Source organism: Callorhinchus milii, unplaced genomic scaffold (genome assembly GCF_018977255.1).
Source record: "Callorhinchus milii isolate IMCB2004 unplaced genomic scaffold, IMCB_Cmil_1.0 Scaffold4, whole genome shotgun sequence".
Classification (NCBI taxonomy): Eukaryota; Metazoa; Chordata; class Chondrichthyes; order Chimaeriformes; family Callorhinchidae; genus Callorhinchus; species Callorhinchus milii.
In genome coordinates, this window is record NW_024704745.1 from 59,876,376 (window position 1) to 59,890,959 (window position 14,584).

At 37.1% G+C, this 14,584-nt stretch overlaps 1 protein-coding gene across 1 annotated transcript in view; it reads left to right on the forward strand.

Annotated features, from left to right (window-relative positions):
* The window catches only part of gab2 (GRB2-associated binding protein 2), an 82,643-nt gene extending 79,059 nt beyond the window's left edge, over positions 1-3,584 (forward strand). Inside the window, exons 11-12 of the mRNA XM_042334297.1 lie at positions 852-974; positions 2,851-3,584. Of these exons, the coding sequence (XP_042190231.1) occupies positions 852-974; positions 2,851-2,991 (264 nt within the window). The 3' untranslated portion in view covers positions 2,992-3,584. The remainder of the gene's footprint in view (positions 1-851; positions 975-2,850) is intronic.
* Positions 3,585-14,584: the final 11,000 nt, after the last annotated feature.

A 14,584-nucleotide genomic window follows, 5' to 3' on the forward strand; every position in this document is an offset into this window, starting at 1 on the left:
GAAAAGGGACAAGTGATGAATTATCCAAAGCGACGAGTTAGCTATAGGTCCTTACTTTATGCGCCCAGGCCACTCAATGCTGCTCTCTCTCGCTCAGCCAGCACTCACTTGCTGGGGACACCACATCTGAGCGTGCACTAGTCATGTATGCTCAGGTTACATCAGAGAGGTCTCTGGTCTATTGGAGGGTCGCTCCATGGCCTCCCATCCTATCCTGTGATAGGGCAGGAAGTGGGGCAGGAGGCCTCTGCGATTCAAGACGCCATAGGACAAGTTATCCGATCATTTTTACATTGTAAGTACTTACAAGAATTTCTACAGTGCGACCAGTTATGTGTTAAGCAGATTGACAACTAAAACAAAATCCCTGGTTAATATTGTGCATGGGAAATGGCTGGGATACTGCCGGCATGAGGACTTAAGTGAGAGTGACGAGTTAAGGCAGGGTTAAGTTATCTGGAGTTTATTGTATAAACGTCAGTTCTCTAAAATATTCTGCTCTTTGAATTGTTACTTGCCCTTGCACCTATTTTGTACCTTGAATTAGCCTTGCCCTCTTCCTCCCCACCTTCAATACATGCCTGAAAACCTATCTATTCGACAGAGCTTTAAACCACCTTCCCTTCCCCCTCCACCTCCCACTCCTATCCCCACCCAACACAGACTCCCAGTCAATTGTGTGAAGAGGTACTCCCAAAGTACTATATAAGTTTAAATTGTTTTTGTTGTTGTAATAATGATTATTAGAAAGCTATAAATCCGTAGTTTGGTTAAAAATTACTTTATGTATATCCCCTGCCATCATAATAATGAAAGACAAATATTTTCCATTTAATTTGCTTAAATAACAGCAGAATCCAGTTTCTACCTCTCCGATGAATGTTGCAACAGGCAGCCCTGTTACCAGAAAAAGTGGGAGTGTTGACTACTTGTCATTGGATTTCCAGCCGAGTTCTCCTGGTCCTCATCGAAAGGTAAATTCTTCAATTTGCATCTCTGTGTTCATCAAGCTTTATATGTGTGTTAAAGCTGACACAATAAAAATGTGATCGTTCATTTCATGTCTGTGTGTGGTATGCTGGCTGTTGTATTACAAAACTCAGTCATTACACTTTAGTTTTCTAACCATGGAGTCCTATAATGTAGTGGTTAGAGCACTCACGTCATAAGCGAGAGGACCTGGGTTTGATTCCCGGGCTGGGCGAAACCTTAGGCAAGGTTTCTTACTCCACACGCCTCTGTTTACCAAGCAGTAAGTAGATTGGCCGATCGTTCTCCGTGGGTAATAATCCCTTAAAAAAAAAAATTTGGCCACATCAATTCATGACTGTTTGTGGGACACTGCTGTGTGCAATTGGCTGCCGTGTTTCGCCCACAAAATACAGTCAATTCACTTTACAATATATTCTGTGAAGCGCTTTGATATGTCTCAGTGATATGATAAGGCTTTATATCAAATGTAAGCATTACTATTATTTACAGAATAAAATGAGCCACTTTGAGACATTTCAACATGATAAACCAATAAGCCAATGTGGAGTCCTGTAGCTCAGTGGTTCGAGCACTCGCCTTGCAAGCGAGACACCTGGGTTCAATTCCAGGCAGCCGAAACCTTGGGCAAGTTTCCTTACTCCACACACCTAATAATAATCCCTCCAAAACAAAATAATAATAAATTGGTCATTTTCAATCCACGACTGTTTGTGGGACACTGCTGTGCGCAATTGGCTGCAGCGTTTCGCCCACAAATATATGATCAATTCACTTTACAGCATATTCTGTGAAGGCTTTGAGACGTCGAGAAGACGTGTAAAGCGCTAGGATTATTATTATTATTAATACATCAAATACCCCTTTTATACAAGTCGTATTTTGCATAGGATTGTTCATAACTCTTTTAAAAAAATTATGCAGTTACCTCATATGTATTAATTACTGAAAATGCATGACAAATGGACATCGAAACAGAACACTGTCCCTCTCCTAAATTATGCTTCTTTTTCCTGCTGAAGAAGGTGACTGTAACTGTGACTGGCAGCTTAATTTCTGCAAATAAAGGTTATATTTGTTGGGTGTTACTAAGGGATATGTGAGTACATAGTTATTGGGTAATCTAGAAGTAATGCTTGGGTTAGCCTAGTGATATCGTAATACAGTATTAATAATCCTCACATTCGGTATACCGTTTTCACATTAGGAGCAGGTCCCAATGTGTTTCACAGTATATACTATAAAGTGGAGTGTCAGTGTATTTGTGGGCGAATACAGCAGTCAGTTTGCACACAGCAATGTCCCACAAGCAGCCATGTAGTGAGTGACCAATTTTAATTTGGGGATTGTCGGCTATGATACCGGGAGAAACTTCCATCTCTTTTCAAATAGTGCCGTGGGATCTTTAACGACCCCTAAATAGACAGGTTTATGTTTAACATCCCGTCCGAAGGACGGCACCTCCAACAATGTACACAAAAACCTTAGCATTAATAGTCATGGGTAGACTACAATATCGCTTCCTGGGCACTGAGTATGAATGAAAATGGTTGACCTCCAGGTCATCAGGTTGCTGATGACATCACTTCCTGCATGCTGCGCATGTGCTGTGTTCAGGAAGTGATGTTGGCAGCGACCCGAGGATGCAGAAGTCAGCCATTTTGGCTTCTCACTACCAACTATTGTTTCATCTTTCTGTGTGTGTTGATGGTGAATGTGGAAGAGCTGACCGGCAATCGTGCACCATTATACCGCATTTTGGGAACTTATGGATCCACATTATAATAGAGCTCCACTGTATATTAACTTGAGTTATTGGAACAAGTTCACTCAACTCCATGTTCTGTGTTTTTTAACCAGCCTTCCACATCCTCGGTGACATCAGATGAAAAGGTTGATTATGTACAAGTGGACAAAGAAAGGACCCAAGCTTTACAGAACACCATGCAAGAGTGGACCGACGTGAGGCAATCCAGCGAGCCCCTGAAAAGCCTAAAGTAGCAATACATATTACAAATGATAAACTTTGGAAAGATATCCTATGTACAGCTCTGGGAAACTAAGCTGGTACAAAATGATATGTCAGAATGGAAGAGGAGATATATTTTGTTGAATTGTGTCAAAACTGTATAGGTTGTTTTTTTATTATAAGCAACCACTTTGTTGTTTGGCCTTGTTCACATCAGAAATCAGTTCTTCCCTGATCTACTCACAGAATAGATCACAGGTATTACCTGAAGATGGTCCTGAAGCACTGATAGTCATTATTCCTTTGCTGAAACAAGCTTGTTTCTCCATTGTTCAGGCTGTTGATAATTTATCTGACACAAGAAAGAACACAAGATCTCTGATTAGATGCTATCATCACAAGAACGATTAAGAGAGAATGGACAGTTTTGCTATTTGCCAAGTTTATAAGGTTGTCAACCCTGACCGATTAACATGTAAATGGCAGGTTGTTCAAACAATTCCACCTGCACTTTCACAATATATTTAAATCTAACCATAGAGCTTTGAAAATCAGATATGAGCTCTCCTATTTGTGAAAATAAATTTTATTTAAATTATTTCAATGTATTAATAAATTTCTGAAAGAAAATCTAAATGCCTGAGAACTGTTCCTTTGGACAAGAGGAAGCTAACTGAAACAAAGACTTTTGACCCCTCCTAAAAAAATCTTTATGCATCTTATAAAAACTTGTAATTTTTCCTGTAGGGTCTGACTCTACATTCTTCAAAATCCTTTAAAGATGTAACTGGATCCTAGGTTTAAATAATTATACCAGACTGAGTATGAACATGTGTCTATAGAGTCAGTAAAAGTGTAAGTGGAGTCATCAGCAAACAAAATCAGAACTTCCTGATAATACCGATTTAACATTCATGCATTTTCTAATAACCATTCCTAAAATTAAACAAACATTAGGGTGCTTTTTTGGTAAATGCTCCCAGTACTTTAAATCCCTGTTGAAGACATTTCTGTTTACGTTGTTGAAATAGAGAATCTATATGAAAAGTATTAGAATATGTTATGTTCAAGTGGTTAAATAAATGATCACCGTTAGACTTGCTATTAAAATGACAGGCAGCACTGCTGATTGTTTATACAGTATGAACACTTTTGAAGCAATGTCACTTAAATGCTCTTTCCAACAAATTTGAAGGAATGCATATTTTTAGCAGAGGGGAATGTCTAAAGCTAGACATTAAATAATGGTGATTTCAAAATCTTTGAAGTGTTATAAATGTGTATATTTTATGTTAGTGGCACCAGAAGTTTCCAAAATGCATCTTTTGGTTGATTAACTTTGGTTGAATAACTTTCCAAAATACCATTTGGTAATACTGTACAGTTGCCTGCTTTATTCCAATCAGCCTATGCCACATAATAATCAACGGTGGTGCCCTCCACGGTCAAAATCTGATAAGATGGTATCAATTAATATCACAAATTGTTTCATATCAGATTTTTTGAGTCCTTATTTTTTGATCCCCACAATTTTTTGCATTGGGGAGGAAATTAATACGATTACATTATATTTTGCTTAAGATCATAATTTAATTCTGAAATTTTAAGTTGATCAGACTTTTCCATTGTAACACAAAGTCTTGTCCTGAAGTGAAGATCATATTTTATGTTCAAACAGACAATAATACTTCAGATATTATTTCATTTCCTACACCTGATGTTTCTAGTGGGTTGCACATCTGTAATTTACAATATGGAACAGAAGAATATTGATGAACAAAAGTTTTACCCCTTAATTTCAGTCCATCCTAGAGGTGAAGATATCTGCTGCATTGAAATATCATTTAACCTTCAATGTAGTGATTGGAGATTAAATATTACAGAAATAATAAGTAACTATTATCAGAGATACAGTTAAGTACATTTAAAAACTTAATTTAAATATTTAAATACATTTAATACAAATAAAGCAGGAACAGGTTAAAATGAGTTTGGAACATATTTATTGATAAAACCATATTACTTTTTTTTAAAAAAGCCTTTATTCAATATAGCTATCACGAGTGCAACCTAAATTTATTTTATGGGAGACCAGAGGTAGAGACTTGGACTCTAACCCTGAATGGTTTGAAATCAATTTGGACGGTAACTTAATGAGTTTCTTCCATTTCTACTAAGCGTAATAGAGTGATTGTGATGTAGAACACAGCACTTTAAACCTGCCCGAAGAACATCTTACAGACTTAGCCCCAACTCTCTTCAATTACATGTCTTGTAAGCTGATCAAGAAATAACCTTTACAAATGCTTAGCAGAAGTGCAGCCCAGACTGTCTCAGCTGCCAGGATAACTGTCAGTAGAAAGCAATAGTGGACAAGTCTTGAAAGGGGGAAATTACAGTTTTATTCATATTCAGATATTTTGGAAGGGCTTCAAAGCTCTTTAGCACATTTGTAAACACAGAATGCCAAATGATTTGACTCATCTGATTATATCATTGCATAGCCAATCATGCCTGTCAGTGCAAAATATTATTTTCATTATACTTGTAGAACTCAAAAAAATAAAAAGTTAAAGTCATATTGCAAGAGATTGCTCTGCAGCTCAACTGCATCGGCAGCCAATTTAGCTGCTCGTTCTTTGGTTTAAACAAAAAATTTAGAACAATTTCTGCTTTCATTTTTGGACACTTTAACTCAGCAACAAAAATGTATGTGAAGCAGATGTATGAATAGTGGCAAAACAAGGCTTGACAGGAAAGTGATGCTATCAACAATAAAATTTGCTTCTCTTTCAGAATTTTGTCATATATTTGAACCAAATTCACACAGTAGTATAGTGTGTCATTTGGTCTACCTTGATCATTGACCAAATAACAACTCTTCATACACATGGTTCTCTGTTTCTAAGAGGTAATATTGAGCGATACACAAACACAGCGATAACTGAGAGTGTAACCTAAGTTTTTCCTTCCATTCTCTACCTTTTTTCTCCTGAAAGGATTTGACTCTTTCCTTTATCGAGTTAAAGTTCCATGGGCACCTAGTACCTTCCAGAATATCCCTCCAGGAGCCACTATTCATGCTTGAGCTTGAAGAACAGTGAGTGTTGGCAGGGTATTTGATCAGTGAAGGAGAGAGGGCTTGCAGCTCAGCTCAATGCTCTTATCACCCAATATGCACACCTTTCAACGGGAGTCAGTGGATTGCAGCTAGACCTGGCACCTGGCTGATTTTATACCCAACTCATTTTATCCTTCCTAACCCAGAATCATGCCAATTGCAGTATCCCAGGTGAGGTTACCAATAATCTATCTCTGGATTTCCATGTGTAGATGAGATGCATGAAATTCTCAGTTTGGTATAGATACTCTTAAGCATGGTGATGGGTTTCCGCATGTGTCAGACACCCGGCTAACCAAAGAAAAGTGCAGACCAGGATTTGAACCTGAAATCTGCTGACATATATCTTTTCCCAATAGGTTATCATAATGCTGAACTATACTTTAACCAGGACAGTCTGTGAATTGTTATGTTGCCATGATAATGCTGCATTTGCATGATATTCCTATGTATTGGGGTGAACAGGATCATTCATTTTCTATAATTAATTTACGTTCAAGGAACTGAAGTATGATCTTTAAATGCTGTTGTCACCATTGTCAAAGAAGAACACTCCAGCACAAAATTGTGACTGTCTTGCAACGCACTGGATAATTGGAATTATTGACAATTGGGAACTACTTGCCTAATCACTGTAGTAAATCTCCAGTGCCAAAAAAATTATAGGTGAGGCACTGTTAAAAGATCTGATATTTTCTTTTGAAGGTTGCAGAATTATATAAACTGTTATCTTGTACTTTAATTTTGTAAAGGGAAGCAAAGGAAACTTAATGGGAATAATGATAGTCAATGGGAATAATGAGAGTTAATTGGACATCTGTTTTGTCCATAAGTGAGAAAAGTTTCCTAAATGAAGAATAACGAATGACAAATAAATTATGAAGGTCTGAGTGTCAAAACTCAATAAGTAGCTTACTATTGCCCATCAAATTGTTTATACCACAGAGTTTGGATAAAACCAACTTTACAATGTATTTAAATTTTTTAGTTTAATTTGTTTTGTTCTAAATAATTTAATATTGAAAGTGGTTAATTTGCTTTATGTTATCACAAAGAAATGGTTCAGCCACCAGAGGAGTTATTAGGTTAGTGTAAAAAATTGTAGAATGTGTACTATTTTAGATTAATTAAATTTGTTATCTGTGGTTTAACTACATTTTAGCAACCAGAGAAAGCAAACAATATGTGTGAAAAATGTACATATTTGGTTAACTAACCAGAAATCTGAACTTGCAATGAGCATTCAGCAGCAATGAACAATGCTATTTATTTAAGAGATTATATAAAAATCTCCAAATTCTCAGTTATTTGAAAATACACCTTTAATCACCGCAATAAGTTGCCACAGGCTATTCTGCACTGCTTTCCTACATGAATTACAGCATATGCAAAGAGTGTACAGTAAGCCAATGTAAATATTCAAAGAACTTCTCTTACAGAATTCTGATTTAACAATGAATAGGTTTATTCTGTCGATAAATGATTATTAAAAATTCTGTTTAAATCAGGACTAGCGCATCATGCGTGACACCATAATTTATTTGCAGTTTTGATTATTTTATGATCCATTTTAGGCATTATATAATGAAATGAAGTAAATAAATGATTAAAGGAGTCCTTCAGTTCAGCATATAACTAAACTAATACCAGAAACCACTGTCTATCAATAATGTATATCTTATTAAGTAACTGATTTGAATTACCACTGCATTTTGCACTGTTTCACAAAATGTAGCACAATTATGATTCTTCAAATTACTTCAAACTGCTAAGAATAGAGGTCTGTGCTATTTTTCCATTGCAATCTTCTTTGCTTTCTTGTTGGTATTTAGCTTATGAAAAATATTGTGATGTGCAAATAAACCTCAGCACCAGAACGGTTAATTTACTGTACTGTGGCTCCACTGACTGCATGTATTCAGACATTGCCGATGATTTGTAAGTCTACGCACTACTTATGTTATATAATAGACCATTTCTACTTGTACTCTGATTATTGAAGACAAAGGACACTTTCTAAAATGCAAATCTAAAAAAAAACTAAAATATGTATATTTGTTAGTTCTTTTTGCTAGGTTCTCCAATAGGTTTACAATTTTTGTATTAAATGTAGGACTATTTGTACATGCAGTATAATACTGTGAAAGGAAAGATTTTTTAAAAAATCAAAGTTGGTTATATGCGTTAAATATATCATATGTTGAAATTATGGGTCGCATATGGCCCTGCAAGCGCATTATTTAGAATTTATTGTTTCCTCTTTGCTCTTTCCTCCCACTTAATACTGCGCTTAGGTAAAAAGTACAGAGGAGCATGCCAGGTGATGTACAGATTTGTGCCCCAAACACTTCGGCCCTGAATTCAAGGATTGAGTTATGCAAATTTCAGAAGCACTTAAAACATATTGTAATATAATGTTTTTTGTGCATTAGTCTATGTAAAAGAAATGACATGACAGACTTCTCTCATTACCAAATCCAAATGTTCTTGTGTGCTGCATAAAATAGGGCCTGGTGAAGGGGGTATTAATCTTTTAAGGATAAAGTTGTATCCATTTAAGTGAAAGCAGTATAATTGGGTTCACTAAATGTACCAAATTATATGTGGTTTGTGTTACTGGAGAGCCAGTCAGCATAATCCTGAATGACAGTGAAGCTAGGGGGAGCTCAATGAGAGAGTCCATTCATACGCAGCGAGTGAAAATATTCTTTGGGGGGAAGGGGAGGCTGAGCTGAGTCGTGTTCTCCTTGTACATTCTGATCCCACTTTGCTGAAGGCTGTGGAGCGCATGTGTGTCGCTGTCTGTTTGTGTATGTGCTGTGTATGTGTGTCGGCACTGGATCTAATTCTCGCTCACTCAACTCATTGACTGCTATACTCACTTTACTTGGTAATAATCCTTGCATTTAATATAGCATTTTCACGTCTTCTAGATGCTTCACAGAATATAGTGTAAAGTGAATTGACTCTATATTTCTGGGCGAAACGCGGCAGCCAATTGTGCACAGCAGTGTCCCACAAACAGTCGTAGATAGAGTGACCAAATTATTATTGTTTTTTTAGAGATTAATATCCCTGGAAAAGCCATCCGCCAATCGACGAATAACTGGGTTCCTACTTACTGCTAGGTAAACAGAGGCGTGTGGAGTAAGGAAACTTGCCCAACATTTCACCCTGCTGGGAATAGAACCCAGGTCTCTCGCTTGCGAGGCGAGTGCTGTAACCACTGAGCTACAGGACTCCACTGTAAAGTAGTATACTGTAAAGTGAATTGACTGTATACACATGTCCCGTTACACACCGCAGAGAGCAGCCCCCTCTTTCAAGCCGCAACATCTCATTAGCCCAAACTGGAGAAGTTAGTGATCTGAAAGATAGATTTGGGTGGGCTGAGCCCCCTCTATCCCTAGCTGTTGATTCTACTATTAATAAAATACTATTTTGTGTTTTCCAGGGAACATTTTTTGAACATCTGTAGAATGAAACGTGCTTGCATATATATATATATGTTACATTTCAATTCCTTTATAAGTATAAAACCAATTTCCATTTAAAGTAACATTTTTTTGTAAGATATTATTTCTGTAAAAAAAAGTTGTAATAAAGGGGAACATATCATAAACTGTGATTTTAAAAAAATATCTGAATATATAGTTGATTATTTTGTCTTTTAATTTATTATGTTGGGAAATAATTAATGTTTTGGCTAAAACAGTATGTTTAGGATTCAAACAGCCAATCAAGCCAAAAGCCGAAATGAAGAAAAGTTAACTACTGTATTTTCTCTACAGTTTGTATGTAATATTTTGTTTTTTAAAGAAACATAAATCAGATGGATTAAATCATGCACTTAGTTGCTTGTTTGAGAACATTTTATTCAATACCTATGTAGTTTAGCAAAAGAGGAAAGAGTGTGTTAAACAGAGGCTCAGAACAAAGGATGATGTCTTGGAGGTAAAACACTCCTTTATCTCTGTAGTTTCTTCCCAATGTAGAGAACAGAGAGGACTAAAAGCTCCGGGTAGGGAATGTTACCATTTCTTGAGCTATACAGTATTTCCATTTTTTCACACTCGTGGATTCTTCAGTAAATATTGCATTTAACATGTATTGGTAACAGAATATCATAAACACACTTACAAGATAGAAAATTTGGAAAAAGCCTGGAAGTATCTAAGATTATGGTAGATGTCTTCAATTGCTTTGAAAGGAGTGATCTTCAGATGAAAACCTTCAGTCAAATGTCATACCTTTTAAAACATTTTACTAAAATTGGCATGAGAAAATTGTTGCACATTTAATTGTCCATTCCCAAAGTGGCTGCTGTTTGCAAATCATACATCTCTCTAGATTGTACAAACTCAATTACACAACAAAGGATTGCCTTTGGGGCATTCTTAGGTCACTGTAAGATTCCTCTGTATAGTTGTACTCTTAAGTTATTCATTTTTGTACTATATGTATAATAATTCATCAATCATTCTCTTTAGGGTACTGAGAAGAAAGACACTTTTGCAGATTCTTGTTTGTTTCATTGTATAATGAGTGTTACTAATTTAAAGTAAACTTGCCTTAGGTTTGGCCATTTTACTGAGTATTTCTGATTTATTTCATTGTCCAAGAAGAAAGTTATAAAATGTATTGTGATGTTGCATTGCAGTTGTGATACCCAACCTGTGGAAATACAAATTTGATGCCCAGTTTGAGCACAAGTGTTCCTAAATTTTATGTAGTTTTGTGCATTTCGTTCATGCTCAGAATTGTCCAATTTGTTTTAGCAAGCTGGTCATTTTGAGTTTTCTACATTTGCTGTAAATTATAAAAACTTTGAAATGATGTGCCCAATTTAGAAAGACAAACGCAGACACATCTAATAATAATCTTTCCATTTGACATTTGATATAGAGGGATGGGAGGGCATCTCAAAGAGCTTCACAGCATTTACTGTGTGGTTATAATGACTAAGTCGTTAAAACAAAATTTCACTTTTTTAATGTGTAACTAAACACAAGAAATGCCACATTACTTGCCAAGTACTACATTGTAAGTCTTTAACCATCTGAAAAAATAAGAGACTTCTACTTTATTGTTGACCATTTACATTAATTTATTTTGTATTTTGTATTCAATCTTCTTATTAATGATCTTACGTGAACATTTATTTATGCTGGTATTGCATGTTGTGTGAAACAAGTCCATCACTGTTGACCTCTAGTTTACCACTGCAATTGGTTCATCGCACATAATCCTGGTTTGTTACTACTGCATTATACCACAAATGTAAATAAAGAATATTGAACAACCATGACTGTTTTTTCCTGAGTTGAAAAATCATTCATTGCTATACTGATTGTGAGGTATGTGCAAGTGAATAATAATAATCCTTGCATTTGATATAGCACTTTATAATATCTTCAAAACATCTCTAAAGTGCTTCACAGAATATATTGTAAAATGAATTTACTTTATATTTTGTGGGTGAAATGTGACAGCCAATTGCGCACAGCAGTATCCCACAAACAGTCGTGGATTGAGTGACCAAAGTGATTATTATTTTTTTGAAGGGATTATTATCCCCGGAAAAGCGATCTGCCAATCGTCTAACAACCAAGTTTCTACTTACTGCTAGGTAAACAGAGGTGTGTGTAGTAAGGAAACTTGCCTCTGGCTTCTTTTGCAGTGCCCGAGAATCGAACCCAGATCCTCTCGCTTGCGAGGGGAGTGCTCTAACAGCTGCGCTACAGGACTCCACTGAAAGAATTTTCAACAGAACCTTGTGCTTCCAATCAGGCAAAACAACCTGTAGAAATGTCTCTGGTAACTGTTGCACAATGGTGTTACGAGTTTAGATGTTATAGCTTTGGAAAATAGCTCTCTGAAGGCCTAGTGGGTAGGGTGAGTAGAGGAGTATCCCAGTGCAGGATTAGCAATACAGAACAGGTTGCAGATTAAAATTCTGATCTGTGCTGATTTAGCTGATAACAGCCAAGGCAGCAAGCGGTGCACTAGATTTGCCTCAGCACTAAAAAATAAGGAAACAACAACTATAGTGCCTGCTTCCAATAGCTATCCACTGAATTCCACTGCAACATGCACAAAAGAGCCCAATTTGACTCGGCTATAATTCATTGTCCTCCAACATGGTTAATAGCCTGCAAGAATTAAATTTCCAGACTCAAGCACATTAATAATAGCCACGTGAATGGCAGAGTATCAGAGACGACTGCCATCTATAGATCTGTACACCAATAGAAAGAAAAAATGCCCATGGGAAAAGAAATTTGGAGGAAGAGATTTTGAATCTGGAAGTAAATATTCCTTCAAGGTGAAAAACTCTATCCTGATACACCACCTGAGATTCTGGTACAAAATTCTCAAATTCATGTTCTTAACATCATTGCGAAAGCATCATCACCACAAGAACAATTCCAGCTCCAAGATCCAGCTTCTGTTTGTGGACAATATTGGGCTGCTGGCAAACTCACCTGGGACTTTATGAACGCACACAGCATCTTGAACACTGGGCCACCCAGTGGAACAGGATGGTAAATGTCCCCAAATGCAAAATTATGGTTCTGCAAAGCTCAACAGTATTGATTAGAATTACATGGAACATCACAGTTCCAATTGTTGATTTGGAGTCCTGTAGCTCAGTGGTTAGAGCACTCGCTTTGCAAGCGAGAGATCTGAGTTCAATTCCAGGCAGGGCGAAACCTTGGGCAAGTTTCCTTACTCCACACAGAGCCTAATAATAATCCCTCAAAAAAAAAAAAAAAAACAATAATAAATTGGTCATTTTCAATCTACGACTGTTTGTGGGACATTGCTGTGCGCAATTGGCTGCCGCGTTCGCCCACAAATATACAGTCAATTCACTTTACAGTGTGTTCTGTGAAGCGCTTTGGGACGTCCTCCCGACGTGAAAAGCGCTATATCAAATGCAAGGATTATTATTATTATTATTATTATTATCAATACATAGGGGTTGTGGTGGATATCTCTGATTGCACCTTCGGCCACATGCACTAGAGTATCTGAATTGTGTTGAAAACAGGCAGAGTTCCACACATGAGACTTATATTAGTTTTAACCTCGTGAAATTATCTGGATTGTTTGAAAACTGTCTTAACATTAGGAAGTAGCAAGTGATAACAAATAGAAAAAGCTCCATCAACAGATCTATTCTGTGTCTCCAGCTGTTCATTTGTAGCTCAGTGGTTAGAGCACTCGTTTCACAAGTGAGAGACCTGGGTTCGATTCCCGGCAGGGCAAAACCTTGGGCAAGTTTCCTTACTCCACATGCCTGATGATAATCCCTCAAGAAAAAAAAATTGGCTACTTCAATCCACGACTGTTTGTGGGACACTGCTCTCCACAATTGGCTGCCGTATGTCACCGACAAAAAATGCAGTCAATTCGCTTTACAGTATATTCTGTGAAGCACTTTGAGACGTCTAGAAGACGTGAAAAGCGCTATATCAAATTCAAGGATTATTTATTATTATTATATAAATGACAGAATACAGAATTTATTGTTTTAACATTTTCTATTGCTCTATGGTGAGCAATTAAATGGGATGCATTTAGGAAGATCTGGGCTAAAGCAACAGATGGACTGAGCGGTAGCAGACAGAGTTTAATATGAACAAATGAAAGGTAATTTTTATTTTGGAAGAACAAATATATACATTGAATCAAGTTAAATTGTTGCAAAAAAAATTAATTCATCAATGCTCCAAGACATTGCTGTTGATCAGAAACTAATCTCGTTTTATGAAGTAGCTGCTAATAGGTAAACACAACTGCAAAGAGTGTATTCATGGTTTTTCATCCCTTTCATTCAGATTTCATCAACCTGTAGCTGCTTTTAGGAATCCCTTTTATCATTAATGGTTTTGGGCTAGACAATTACCAAACAGCTGGGTTGCATATGTTCACAAGCATGATCTGAGGGTTGAATGCACAGTTATTCGGATCAAAAGCAGAAAAACAAGCTACCTTATCTGCTGCACGTTGGAATAAAAAAGCTGGTCAGCTTTGTAAGTACTGACAATAACATGTTTGAGCCCTCAATAGGTGGATACCTGATATCATCTGGTGAGGGCTCAAACCTGGTCTTCATGGATGCCAAATGACCAACTGGTGATGATCCTTTGGGGGCCAGGGAAGAGTAAAGGCGAGCAGGGTCTCCTCCCTTGCCTCCTTCAAAACATGTCTCCAGACCCTTATCTTCGACCATGCCTGCAGTCACCCTCCTAGCTCTACCCTACCTGCTCTCCACTTCTCCTGATCCCAATCACAAGCTCAGGTGTGAATCCCCAACTGTCCAGCACATTGGGACATCTCCTGACTTGAAAAGTACACAAATGTAATGTGTTGTTGTCTCCTTGGAGATGAACTGATTCCAAAGTCACATGTTTGACAACAGAATGTTGGAATTGAATCAACCTGTTGCGGTGGTCTCAGTAACCGGTTTCTGGGCCAGGTGGAAATGCAGTACTCCA